The sequence below is a fragment of the Ascaphus truei genome, unplaced genomic scaffold (assembly GCF_040206685.1).
Source record: "Ascaphus truei isolate aAscTru1 unplaced genomic scaffold, aAscTru1.hap1 HAP1_SCAFFOLD_565, whole genome shotgun sequence".
NCBI lineage: Eukaryota > Metazoa > Chordata > Amphibia > Anura > Ascaphidae > Ascaphus > Ascaphus truei.
This window is the reverse complement of record NW_027456897.1, coordinates 188285-203025: the sequence shown is the minus strand read 5'-3', so window position 1 is coordinate 203025 and position 14741 is coordinate 188285. Positions and strand designations below refer to the sequence as shown.

The 14741-nt window shown below is 44.6% G+C and overlaps 1 protein-coding gene across 1 annotated transcript; it reads right to left on the bottom strand.

The window, feature by feature from the left end:
* Nucleotides 1–10350: 10350 nt before the first annotated feature.
* Nucleotides 10351–14076, bottom strand: LOC142485358 (uncharacterized). The gene is made up of 2 exons (XM_075584390.1): nucleotides 12784–14076; nucleotides 10351–10473 (listed from the first exon to the last, which is right to left on the bottom strand). The coding sequence occupies exons 1-2, from the start codon at nucleotides 13809–13811 to the stop codon at nucleotides 10470–10472; spliced, it is 1032 nt and encodes a 343-aa protein (XP_075440505.1). The 5' UTR covers nucleotides 13812–14076; the 3' UTR covers nucleotides 10351–10469.
* Nucleotides 14077–14741: the final 665 nt, after the last annotated feature.

Sequence of the window (14741 nt, the reverse complement as noted above, 5' to 3'; positions counted from 1 at the left end):
ATCTCTGGGTGATTAAGTAGTGAGTCATTTAGTCTCCAGGAGTAGTTTGTTGTTTTTTCGAAAGGGATTGACAGTGTGAGAGTGATTGGGGCGTGGTCGGACCAAGTGATTGAGCCAATGTCTGATTCAATGGCTGCCGCCATCACATTTTTAGTGGTCAGGAAGTGGTCGATACGTGAGTAGGTCTGGTGAGGTGCTGAGAAAAAGGTGTAGTCTCTCTGACCCTGATGTTGGGATCTCCATACGTCTACCAGTGAGAACTCGCTCAAGATTTCCCTGAACCTTTTCCCCTTGATCTGGGAGTGGGTTGTGCGGGAAGGGCCCACTGTGGTTGATCTGTCCTCGGTGGGGTTTGAGACCATGTTTAGGTCTCCTCCCACTATCATCGATGACAGATATCCCGGGTCAACGCCCTCGAGAACAGTTTGTAAGAATTCTGTTTGGTTCTCGTTTGAGGCGTACACATTGATTAGAGCAATTGCCAAGCCTGCTAGGGAGCCATATACCACTAGGACTCTACCCTCTGGGTCCACCGTTGTTTCGACATGATTGAATGGGGTGCCTTGTCTGATCAGGATAGCCACACCCCTTTTCTTACTACTGAATGATGCAAAAAAGCACATTGGGAACAATTTTTTGAATAAATTTGGGGGGTCTTGTGATGTGAAGTGGGTCTCCTGCAAGAATATAATGTCTCCTCCTGATTTTTTCATATCCTGAAGGGCTAGCCTTCTTTTTCGGTTATTTTGTAATCCTTTGACGTTTAATGAACGGACTTTAATTGGGGCTGTGGTGGTCATTATAGAATTGTAGTAGTTCGGGGTCTTGGGGTCCCTCCTTTCCCACTAGGGGAGATCTTGCTTTTATGTTCTAAAGTCCCAAGATGGCGCGGGACCATCAAGCGCACGCGGCCCCAAGCAAAACGCCCCAACCCAGGACCGGCAGGAAGCACCAGCACAGGTGGCCGAAGCACTCACCCGAGAGGGCATGAAGGAACTCATGGCAGAAATGCTAAACGATCTACACACCTCACTAAATGCCGATCTCAGAGCGGTGGTCACAGAGTTAAAACAGGAGATAACGGGCCTCACGGAGCACACGGCGGCCCTAGAAGCCAAAATGACGGACTCCACACAGGCCCAAGAACTAGCCGCAAACGAGATATACCGGCTCGGGGCTGAGGTAGAAAATCTCCGCGAATGCCTGGAAGATCAGGAAATCGCGATAGGAGACAGAACATACGAATCAGAGGTATCCCCGAGTCGGGCCAGCTAAAGACCTACCTCCTGGACTTCTTCGCCTCATTAAGTGGAGACCTGGAACAGAAGGATCTCGAAATGGATAGGGCTCACCGCTCCCTTGGCCCACGGTCAGAGGATCCAAAAAGGATGAGAGACGTAATAGTCAAGCTCCACACATTCTCAGTGAAAGAGAAAATAATGGAGATTGCCCGAACCAAAGAGCTCATCACGTTTGAGGACAACCCCCTACAACTTTATAACGATCTCTCCAAGCGCACGGTGGATCGCCGCAAAGAATTAAGACCGCTAACCATATTACTACGGGACAGCAGTGTAAAATATAAATGGGGTTTCCCCTTCAGGCTTATGGTTCAGCACAATGGAAAGATGCTCTCAGTTAAGCACCAGGAGGACATGGAACATTTTGCAAATCATTAAGCCTCACTCCCCCCTCCAGCTGAAGAACCGAAGGATCCAGACCAGAAGAGCCCCCGATCAGGGAATCAGAAAGGCTCGCAGGTTAGCGGGGCCAGCGGAATAAATAAGCAACCCAATCCCACACTCACAGTTCACACAAAGGCACCGATTCCAAGAATGGCTTAAAGACCCCACCATGACAGCACCGCAGGGAGGAAGCAAGCACCGCCGGGGATTGCCACACAGACATGCCCGTACCAAAGGAAAAGAAGCAACCGGCAAAAGAACAGCATCGCTCCCAAATCCTGCCTCGTCGCCCCTCACATCACCCACTTCACTCACCCGAAGCGAGGAACGAGGCCCGAGACGACGGGAGACGAGTAGCCCAGCTTCACATGGGGGGGATGTGGGGGGGAGGCAGAGAAGCACCGGAGCCCCCCCACCGCGTCTCTCTGTTGTCGGCCCCCCTCGGCTTTTCGGTCCACATCACCCCACATGCGGGGTGTCTGGCCCAGAGAGTCGGAGCTCCCCAATACCATGGTCTCCCGGGCACAGGACGAATTGCCCCAACAAGCGTAAGTAACCCAAATCCCTGGGTTAAACTGACAGAGCCAAGCGGGCCAGCAGTGGCGAGCCTGGTCGGGGGAGGTGGGGGGGGTCACACAACGGGCTAAAATAAAACCGCACCCAGCGGCCCCCTCTCACTATCTAGACATCAGCAGCCACTTTGGGCCCAACAGCTAGAGGAACCCCTAGACCAACCCCACAGTCCAGAGATGGGGCCACAGGCTACCAACTCAATGATCCAACCCCCACTGGTCGATTTGGTCGAAGCCCTGATAGACCAGAGAACCAGCCCCCCCCCCTCCCCCCTAGGCGGTCCCCCTCAACCGGTGCCGCGCAGCTGGGGGGGCCTTGCAGGGAGGAGACAATAACCGAAACGGGACAAGGGTTTATAAAGCTGCCACCTCCGCCCACAAACTTAACCATGAGGAACGGTGACCTTAGCCTTTTGAATGTCCGCGGAACAATATGTATGCTGTAAAAATGTTGATACGCAGGGGCTAATATATGCTAGCAGACAAGCTCTAGTGGTTTATCATTAAGAGAACCACAGCACAAACTGTCAATTCACACACGCAAAAGAACGTAGACCCAAGGCTGCGACAATCCGGAACAATTGCCACACGCAGTGATAGCGAACACAACATGATCAGACACATAAATAAAAAGCAAGTAACACTAACACAATATAATTAGATTCCTCCCATCCTCTCCCCCCACCATCCCCCCCACCTCCCCGGTCCAACCTCCCCCTAACCCACACACCCAAACCCCCCAAGGGCCTGCCCCCTCCCCCTTCCCCTCTCCCCCCCACGGGCCTGCCCCCCCCCCCCCCTTCCCCTCTCCCCCCCACAAAGGCCCCCCTCCCCCCACCATAGCACTCCATCTAACATCCCCTCCGCCCCCCACCACCTCACCCCCAAGCAGAACCCAGTCACCCCCGAAACGACCAAGGAGGGTCTAAACAAGAGAACTTCCCCCCACCACACGGCCAGGTATGGCCACAACCCTCCCCCAGGGAACACAAGGTATACAGCCTATAGAATGAGTATAAAAAGTAATATTAAGCTCTGTTTACATAATGCTGCGAGGTACAAGGGGACATTAAACCCTGCTGACACTGTCAAACAAAAACAAAACAAAAAAAGCCCAGGGCAATGTCAAATCCTGCTTAAATCTGTTCAAAAATGATATGAGGCACAAGTCGATGTTATGTTATGTTATGTCCTGCCAACAATGTGAGGATATTCAAGGAAATGCTTCTCCTGGTCAAAAATGTGATGATGCCTAGGAAATGCAACCGCCCATGTGGCAGTTACTTAATAAAGCTGACACCATAGTCACCCTTCCCCCCTCTCCTTCTTCCCCCCCTCCTCCCTCGCCCCCCCTCCCTCCCTCCACCTCCCTTCCCTCCACCCCCCCTTTCCCCACACTTCCCCTCCACATTCTCCCCCCTCTCCACTCCCGTTCCTTCCGCTTCCCCTCCCTCCACCTCCTCACCCCCCACTCCCCCTCCCTACACTACCTCCCCCCCTCCCTTCACCACCCCCCACACTCCCTCCCCCACCCCCTCTCCCCTTCCTCACATCCCTCACCCCCACCCCCCCTCAACCCCCTCCCTCCCCACTCCCTTAATGCTCTACCCCCCCCTCACCTTTTCCCCCTCCCCCCTTTATTTTTCCTCCCCTCCCCCCCATCCATCCCCCTACCTCCCCGGTCCCACCATCCTGAGCCCCCCCCTTCCCCCCTGGGTCTCACCCGCCTTCCCCCCTCTTCCCCACAAAGGCCCCCCCCCCTCCATAAGGTCTACTACGAACACAACCCTCTCCCAGGGAACAAAAGATATACACTACCGACACACTTAATCCAAGCAGGGCTAGTTCCGCAAGCCGGGGGATGCCCCGGCTTGCTAGCCCCACTCCCTCGGCGTGCCGCGCGTCACCGATGCGCGGTCACGCGTCATCGGGTGCCAGCGCCCCCTGCACGCGCGTCCAGGGCTCCCCGAGGGAGCCCTGGTGTCCCGCGATGTGGGGGACGGCGGCAGGGGGTTCCGGGGGACCCGGCGGACCCGGCAGCGGGAGGGAGAGCACCCCGATCGGAGGGCGCTCTTCCGCTGCTCGGCGCGCGCCCGGCACCCTCCGGCGCGCGCCAGGTTACTGCTGCGGCCGAGAACGGGCAAATGCTCGAATAAACTCGGCCGCAGCAGTACAGCTACATAAAGTGTGTAAAAACGCAATGTTAAGATCAATTTAAAATTGTTACGAGGTTTAGGAGGACTTTACTGTAAGCCCTGATGAAACTGTTAAGAAGCCCAGGGAAATGTCAAATCCTGCTTAAGTTTGTTCAAGAAGGTTATGATGTACAGGGCGATGTTAAGTCTTGTCAACAATGTCGAGAAGTTTAAGGAAAGGCTTTTCCTTGTTAAAAATGTGGAGATGCTCAAGTAAAGCAACCGGCGTAATGTCGTGAAGTACGTCCCTGACGCGTTTCGTCGCAACAAATGCAACTTTATCAAAGGGAATGTCCCTGAACAAGAGAGCAGTGTATATATACTGTAGGTCCCTATTTTGATTGGTGGAAGTGCTAAATCATAGTCCCTCCCCTATAAACAAGCCGTGGCTTACTAATGAATGATTGATCTAGCTGAAATAGCCCAAATATGCTGTCTATAGTGCCTGAATATATTCAATGATAATTGAACATATGTATACTTAATTGATTAATTTAGAACGGGTTCTCCAGTAAAATACACTGCTAACAATGTAGAATCTAGGTATATACTGCTTCAATATATAAACAAACAGATTAAAAATGAACATTACATAACAATATTAAAATACCTTATGTGCTACACACAGTAATACAAATTACATATATATCGAAAATAGAATATACTATAATGATTTCTAAATACTAGATAAATATACTTATGTATAAAAACTTAATTAATAAATAATCTGCTTAAATGATAAATGCTCCACAAACAATACTATATATACAGGAAGGACCAACAGCATTTCAGAGTATCACTAATAGTGAACAATATTCAATAGCCCCTGCATAAAGTAAAAATATATAAAATTATAAATTTGTCATTAAAATGTCCACATAAATCAATAGAATTGATAAAGTACTGAAAAAGGAAGGAAAAAATCCAAAACATCACATATAGGGTTTGGAATTGTATAATGTGTGGGGGATATGGAGGAATGAACTTGGGAGGGGGGGGGGGGTTGGGAGGGAAGGGAGGAGTGGGGGGAGGGGGGGAGAAGGAAGGGGGGGTGGATGGATGGGGGAGAGGGGGGGGGGAAGGGAGGGGGGAGGTTGTTAATTGCAGCAGTGGAGAGGGATGTTAAAAGAGAGGAAGGGCAGACAGAGCAGCAGAGAGAATGATACAGAGGTCAGCAACCTAGATGTTATGTCAAGCTTATACCAGAGTACTGGTATCTATACATTCATTTAGACCTCCGGGGGTGAGTGTCCCCAACCGGTGTATCCAATAAGTCTCCCTTCTACAGAGTGCCTTGAACCGGTCCCCTCCTGAAACACTCAAAGGAACGTGCTCAATACCCATAATTTTTAAGGACTCCGGATCCTTGTTATGTGTGTTGATAAAATGTCTCGATAGATTATGGGTAGTGACACCATTTAACACATTCCTACGGTGCTCCAGGAATCTGGTACTGAGGGGCCGAGTGGTGCACCCTACATATTGTAGGCCGCATCCGCACTGTATAAGATAAACGATAAATGTACTGAGGCAGTTGATATTGCCCCTCACACAATATCGTTCATCCTTGTGAAGGGAGGCAAACTCCATTCTAGTATTAAGATGTTTGCACGTAATGCAGCGTCCCCTGCCACACCTGTGATTCCCCATGAGGTTCACTGAAGTGGCACTGGTCGCCGCAACTAATGGTTTAATTTTGCTTGGAGCAAGAATGTTTTTAATATTTATAGCTTTCCTGTATACAATTGGAATCTTCTCAGGAATGATATCCCTCAACTGGGGATCACATTTTAGAATACTCCAGTGGGTATTTAATATACCCTGAATGGATCTGTGGGACTGGTTAAAAGTGGCAATAAACCTTGAAACCCCATCTATTTGTGATGATCCAGTTCTTGGAGTATTGTAACTGATATTCTTGTTTTTAATCGTACACATTTTTATTAGTGATGACCTATCAGATAGCATCACCTTGTTGAGAGAGTCAGATACCAGATCAGGGTTATATCCCTTCAGCAAAAATGTATCAGTCAATTCTTTGGATTGGAGACCAAAATCACTCTCCCTGGGACAGTTCCTTTTGAGACGATGAAACTGTCCCAGGGGGATGCTCTTGAGCCACTGTGCATGGTGATTACATGTGGCGTGAATATAATTGTTCACTGCAACAGGCTTGAAATGTGTGGTGGTAATAATATTACCTTCCTGATCTGTAGTTAAAACAAGATCCAGAAATACCACTGAGATAGGACTGATTTCATACGTAAATTTCAAGCCCAAGGCATTGTGATTGAAGGAAGTAAGGACATTGGAAAAAACAGTGATATCACCCTCCCAGATAATAATAATATCATCGATGAAACGACCATAATATACGAGGCCCGCCCCCAGCTCTGGGTTGGGCCAAATAGATGTTTCCTCCCAATATCCCATAAAGAGATTGGCAAAGCTGGTGGCAAACCTCGTACCCATGGCCGTTCCACAGATTTGTAGGTAGAAAAGATCCTCAAAAGAAAAATAGTTGTGAGTTAAAATAAACTTAATACTACTTAATATAAATTCTTTGTGATTAGTGGGAAAGAAAGGATCCGTGTTGAGCCAGAAGTCAATGGCTCTGATCCCCCTGGAATGATCTATTGACGTGTATAATGATGACACGTCACATGTAGCCCATAAATAGTTGGGCTTCCATTTGATCTCAGAGATCGAGTCGATAACATGTAGCGTATCCCTAATATGTGACCTGAGCTTGGCTACAAAGGGTTGGAGATAGTAATCAACATACTGGGATAGGCCAGACATCATCGACTCGATCCCCGAGATGATAGGTCTCCCAGGGGGGTCAACCAAAGACTTGTGGACCTTGGGCAAATGATAAAAAATGGGTGCGGGGGTGATCAGAATAAAGAAATTTAAATTCAAATTTAGTGAGAATACCCTCCTCTAGGGCTGAAGACAAATGTTCTTTCAGCAACACCTGATAATGTGAAGTGGGGTCATCTGACAAGGGAATATAGGAGGCAGAGTCACCCAGCAGATGCTCGGCCTCAAGAATATAAGCCGATCTGTCCTGGATGACTATGCCCCCGCCCTTGTCAACTTGTCTGATGACAATGTCCCTATTTTCCTTCAAATCACGTAATGCCTCAAGTTCACCTTTGGACAGATTTTTATTATTTGATCTATATGGTTTGTTGCACAGTGTCTCAAAGTCTTTAAGTACTAAATTGTAAAAGGCATCAATATACCCTCCCTTAGATTGATAGGGAAAGTAAAGTGACTTTGGCCTAAATGGGGAATGCATAATAGTAACCCCATCATCCAAATCCATGTCTGACTGTTGTGTTGAATGTACAGAGTTGTCAAATTTATCAAATGCATTGCTGAGGGAACCCCGAGTCCCCTCTGACTCAATCAACAAGTCAGTGAGAGCATCTAGACAAATCTCTTCCTGAGTACTGATACCAAAAATGGATCTCGCTTGCTTTTTATTATTATCCTGTATGTTGAAATGGCGTTTGAGTGTAAGTTTACGGATAAAGCTATTGAGATCCACAAATAATTGGAATGCATTTGGGCCTGTAGTGGGTGCAAAGGAGAGCCCCTTTTCCAGAAGCAGGGATTGATATATAGATAATTGGAAATTAGAAAGGTTAAAAATCCCACAGCTCTCTGGAAGGGTTAATTTTCTTCCGCTCTCCTTTTTCCTCTGGATGATTCTCCCAGCTCTATAGTAGTTCCCCTGCCCCTCTTTTTCCTAATAGAGCAGGTTTGTTGGGCATCCATAGTGGATAGGATTTCCTCCTTTCTTTCACTGTTAAGGTTGTCTCCGGTAGTGGACTTATGTCTAAAAAATGCAGGGGCTTATGTGCCTCACTACAGACCTTAAGTCGAGCACCCATACCGGCATCAGAAGGGGTAGAGGATGCCGGCGCACACATTTCTGGGAGCGCCTCCACCTCCAAAACCGAAAATCTGCTCCCAGCGGCCTGCTCACCACCTGTACCTTTTTGCAGGATTTGATGTTCCTGGCGATGTACAATGGCGACCAACTTTATTCGAACTCGGCTAGTTCCGCGAATTTCAGAATATCCCGGTGATGTGCGGTTTAGTATCATTTCTCCTGGAGTGTAGTGCGTTATTTCGCGCCCGTGATTTAAGCATTTTATTCCCGCTGGCTGCAATACTGCAATGCCGTGTAAAAACGCATGGGGGCGTTTGCGAGCTGTTGTCTTTGAAGTCTAATACCTTCGCGGTTCAACCTACAGTACACCGTCTGTGCGTGCGTGCGCGCGCAGTAATAGTTAAATTGCATATTTAATTTTATTTTAAAGTACTGTACTGTGGAAAAGAAGTTATATCAGTGGCGCTCAACACTGTAATGATCAAAGCAATTCTAATAGATATTATAAAATATATATTATAAAATATACAACCAGAGCCACGGAAATCGCCCGTCCGATTGGATGCTCCACGTGGTAAGGGTAAACATGTAAATATACAAAGAAATCAAATCATAGCATAATACTGTAAAACATACACATACATAAACAAACAACACTTAACAAACGCTGAGAACAACAGGTAACTACTCACAATGGCATTTAATATGGCATATCATTAATATCATAAAATACACTTATTACACATAAAATAGTACATAAAAACATATATTAGGTTCAGGCAAGATTCTCCAACTCGGGTGGGGGTACCTGCTTACCGAAAACAGGATGTAATCAGGCAATGGATAATTCAAAGAGTATCCCCTCTTATGGATAGCTGCTGCTGCTGCTGCTGCTGCTGCTGCTGTTGTTAACACCTGGGCTCAGACGAGGAGTCTATTATGGGCAGGGACAGGTTTTTCCAGCTAGCTGCGTCTGCCTCAGTCCTCTCCCAGCACTGCAGAAGCTCCAGGACCACACACAGAGATACTTCCTGGACTGCCCGCACCACGTGCACCAAACACAGCAATGCTGAAATGTTGGATATTCCTACGCCAGCATGTGCTTTCCCACAGCTCACAGCTCACAGCTCCCAGCTTCGGAAGGGTACAGCACTCACACCCGAGTAGTGGGGACCTCACAGAACCACCCTACGCGTTTCGAAAGTCTTGCTTTCTTCCTCAGGGGTTAAAAGTAATGAAAAGTAGTCCCTGTAAGTCCCAAAATATATAGTCCCGGTTTAAAGAGACAGTGCATCCTTGTGATCTTGATCATGCGCAGATGAAAGGACTGGGACACTCAGCGTGTGGACACTCATGGACATGACATACAACAGAGAAAAAACATATATAAAGGAAATAAAAGAATATAACAATTAGTGCAATACATAAAATACAGATGTGTATCTGATACCTATATATCCTCATGGATAGGAAAAGAAATTTAATAGTATACATATGAATAAAACAAAATGCTTAACAAAAAATATGATTAACAAAAAATATATAAAAAATATATAAAAAAAAAAAAAAAAAAAAAATTATTAACCCTATTATTCGTATCTCAAATTGCTAAGACCCGGCCAAGCTAGGGATATGTAGAAGTATGCTGAGCAGAACTTGACCTTCTAGGGGATAGTATATACCACAAATATGATCCCTAAAGTGAACTCATACTGTGTATATATCTATACTTTGAAGTTTATAAGTGAGTGTATATTGAAAATAGGAATAATAAATAATTGAAAGTGAAAGTTATTAGTGATGGTGAAAATGTACCTTTCTGATGGAAATAAGAGTGATACGTATTAGAAGTGGAAATTAATAGTGTTAAAGGAAATATAACCATCTAAGAATGGTGTTGGGTGAAAATAAGTAATTAAAATATGTTGTATAGTATTATAATAAAATTATGATAAATATTATAATATAATAATAATAGAAAGGTGATGGTGATTACTACCTACTTAGTGAACCATCCTCATCATGAATGCCCGGACCTTACCATAAAATGGAATGAACCACAGGTTACAGTACATTGCAGCGATTACATTGTCAGCCCAGGAGACTGGTTATCTCATCTGTCAAGAAGGAACGGCTTCAGGTCAAATTCTATATTGAGTCCAGACGGTGCTAAAGTTTGTAGTTCGTAAATCCAAAAGGATTCTCTCTTACCTAACATGCTTGTCTTATCCCCTCCACGCCAGTTAGGTATAACAGCCTCTATGGCTACACATATTAGACCTTTAGGATCTTTACCGTGCACATGAAGGAAATGGCTCGACACACTATGGGACTCTAGACCTTTTTTGATATTGTAGATGTGTTCATAGAACCGTCGTTTGATAGGTCTGGTGGTCATACCCACATACTGCAGACCACAGGGACATTCAAGGAGGTAAATAATATTAGTGCTATTACATGTGATGTGCTGTTGGATAGTATACTTCTTCCGTGTTTTTGTTGAAGTAAAGCATAATTGTTTGGAGCTGAATTTACATGCTGTGCATGTATTACATGTGTAGTAACCCTTAATGGCATTTTTGTTTTTGATTTTATTTTGCTGACCATTGGATTTAAGTGGACAGCTTGTGGCCAACCTTTGGCCTATGTTGGCTGCCTTTGTGAATATGATTTTTGGTTTTGAAGGCAGTATTTGTGCCAAATCTGTATCTTTTCTCAAGATTGGCCAATATTTCCAAATGGTTTTCTTTATCCCAGGTGCCATCTGATTGAATTGAGTAATGAATGGTATTTGCATTTGTGTATTGGATGGTTTAGGTTTATACTCTAAAAGTGTTGATCTTTCCAAAACCTCAACCTCTGATATAATATTGTCAAGGTGATTAGGTGAATATTTCCTGTCAATGAATCTGTTCCTAAGATCCTGTGCCTGATTTTGGAATGCGTCTAAAGTGGAGCTATTTCGTTTTAGTCTGATGAATTGTCCTTTAGGAATGTTATCGATCCATGCAGGGTTGTGATGGCTATCGGCATGTAGATAATTGTTTGCTTGAACCTTCTTAAAGTGAGTTTTGGTATGTAAAGTGTTGTTAGAGAGATATATATATAACTAAATCCAAAAATTCTATAGAAACATTACTTGAAACAAACGAAAATTTTAAATGATACGAATTGTTGTTCATGTATTCTTGGAATAGGTGTAATTGCTGTAGTGACCCTGACCAAATAAAAATAATATCATTGATGTAGCGCCGCCATAGTACCAGGTCTGCTCCGTAAGGGCAGCCGGACCAGATGGATTCGTTCTCCCAGCTGCCCATAAATAAATTAGCATAACTAGGAGCAAACCTGGTACCCATGGCGGTGCCACATACCTGTAAATAATATAAATTATTAAAATTAAAATAATTGTGTGAAAGTATAAATTGAATGCCAGAAATAAGAAATGTTTTAAGTGATGGTGTCATAGAAGGATCATTATCCAAAAAATGGCCGACAGCCTCACAACCCTGGACATGGTCGATAACAGTATATAGTGATGTGACGTCAGCTGTAACTAAATAATAATGTGGCTTCCATTGAATGTCCTTTAGGGTCTGCAGCATGTGGGTGGTATCCCTAAGGAATGAGGGAAGTTTAACAACGTACGGTTGCAAATGATGATCTATGAACTGTGATAGATGTGATGTGACGGACCGGATGCCCGATACGATAGGACGGCCCGGCGGCTGCTGTAAATTTTTATGAATTTTAGGTATTATATAGAAAATGGGAATGATTGGAAATTGATTATATAAAAATTCAAATTCTTGTTTGGTAATTGCATTTTGGTCAATTCCCATATTTAGAAAATCCAATAATTGTTGTTGGTAAGTGACAGTGGGATTAAGGGCGAGGGGTTGGTAAGTAGAGACATCTCCAAGGATACGCATTGTCTCCTGGAGATAATAGAATTTGTCCATAATCACCAAACCCCCTCCCTTGTCAGCCGGTTTCATAACAATTGAGCCATTTTCTCCAAGTGCCCGTAGCAAATGTTTCTCCTCCATACTAAGATTATGCCTTTTTATTTTGTAATTTCGACTTTGCTGTTCCAAGTCGTCGGTGACCATTTGCGCAAATGCATTAACAAATGGTCCACCAGCAAACCTGGGAAAGAAAGTGGAGGGTTTTTTAAATTTGCTTGTGATTGTGGATGCAGAATTAATAGGGAGATTGGTATTGCTGTCCAAATGGGACACTGCGTCTCTGACAAAGTATTTCTTGAGGCACAGCTTCCTCACAAATCGCTGCACATCAACGTACAGTTGAAAGCTATTGGGGCCTACAACTGGTGCAAACGACAGCCCTTTAGAGAGTACTTCTTTTTCTTTAAGGGATATGGGTTGTTGACTGATGTTAAATATATTGGTGTATGTAGAAGTTACCGTCTGAGTTGTTTCCCTATTCTTTCTGCCTCCTCTCTTTCCTCTAGTGTGTTCTTTCTTTTTCTGTCTCTTGACGTCCCTTCTTTCCCTAGCAGATCTTTTATTGCTTCTCTGGCGTTCTGTTGCTCTCGTGTCTTCCTCCAGTCTAAAAAAGAAAATGTAGGTTTATCTTCCCTAGTCTGGGTGGAACTATTTTGTTCTTGCTCGAACTCAACTAGTGGTTGGTACCTGTTACTCTGATGGTACTGTTCAAAGATACAGTCAATCTCTTTATCCAATTGGACAACTGGAGTGTCAGGTTTGTTAGATTGATTAGCCTTAATCCGTCTGTCTCCTCTTTTGGGTTTGGGTGACATGAATTGGACAGGTTTAGGGGTATACTCTTTATTACTAGGAATCACTTTTCTATAGTGATTCGGGATCTTATGAGAATAATCTTTCGGAGTATTTGCTTTTGGATGTCTATATTTAGCATTATCCTTAGATGTTTTCTTCCAGTTTCTATAGCACCCCGTCTTATAGTCTATTCTATCCCTTTGGCATTTGACCTGTTTGCGGCTTATGGTTTCCTTCTGGAAAGTATCCATTCTAGTCTTGATTTTATTCTCCAGGGCTGGCAATTCGCTGTGGTTTTTAAACACTTCAAACTGCCCCTTAAGCTCATTGATCTCTTCATCCAATGATTGCAACAGTATTTTACGTTTGGATATGAGTAATCGAATGAGCTCAAAGGAGCAGTTATCAAGGATTCTATTCCACTCTAAAAGAAACTCATCACTCTGGAAATCAGTAGTAGATGGTTTAAAAATTCTTAGGCCTCGAGGTATTCTCTTCTGCTCAACATACTTCTCTAAAGTGATAACGTCCCACATTTGTTTGATTTCACTCATAAGTAATTTTTCTAACCTTTCGACAAGGTCATACATATTGTCTGGGACTTCCTCTATTTCTATTGGTGAATCATCTTCTGAAAAGATTTTATCAATATCAATATTCCTGTTGGCCCTTAAGGCAAACAACTGTGACATAATGGTATATGGGGATTAAGCTGCTAACCTGATAGGGAAGGGTACAGTAGAAAAAACAAATAGGTAGCGCTATATCCCACAGTGAGCTGGCAGCCGGTGATATAACCCTGACCCCTAGTCAGGCTATAGAAGTGGAAAAGAAGTTATATCAGTGGCGCTCAACACTGTAATGATCAAAGCAATTCTAATAGATATTATAAAATATATATTATAAAATATACAACCAGAGCCACGGAAATCGCCCGTCCGATTGGATGCTCCACGTGGTAAGGGTAAACATGTAAATATACAAAGAAATCAAATCATAGCATAATACTGTAAAACATACACATACATAAACAAACAACACTTAACAAACGCTGAGAACAACAGGTAACTACTCACAATGGCATTTAATATGGCATATCATTAATATCATAAAATACACTTATTACACATAAAATAGTACATAAAAACATATATTAGGTTCAGGCAAGATTCTCCAACTCGGGTGGGGGTACCTGCTTACCGAAAACAGGATGTAATCAGGCAATGGATAATTCAAAGAGTATCCCCTCTTATGGATAGCTGCTGCTGCTGCTGCTGCTGCTGCTGCTGTTGTTAACACCTGGGCTCAGACGAGGAGTCTATTATGGGCAGGGACAGGTTTTTCCAGCTAGCTGCGTCTGCCTCAGTCCTCTCCCAGCACTGCAGAAGCTCCAGGACCACACACAGAGATACTTCCTGGTCTGCCCGCACCACGTGCACCAAACACAGCAATGCTGAAATGTTGGATATTCCTACGCCAGCATGTGCTTTCCCACAGCTCACAGCTCCCAGCTTCGGAAGGGTACAGCACTCACACCCGAGTAGTGGGGACCTCACAGAACCACCCTACGCATTTCGAAAGTCTTGCTTTCTTCCTCAGGGGTTAAAAGTAATGAAAAGTAG

What these genes read in the sequence shown, in the direction of transcription:
- LOC142485358 (XM_075584390.1), bottom strand. Translation starts at nt 13,811, where the DNA reads ATGTCACAGTTGTTTGCCTTAAGGGCCAACAGGAATATTGATATTGAT.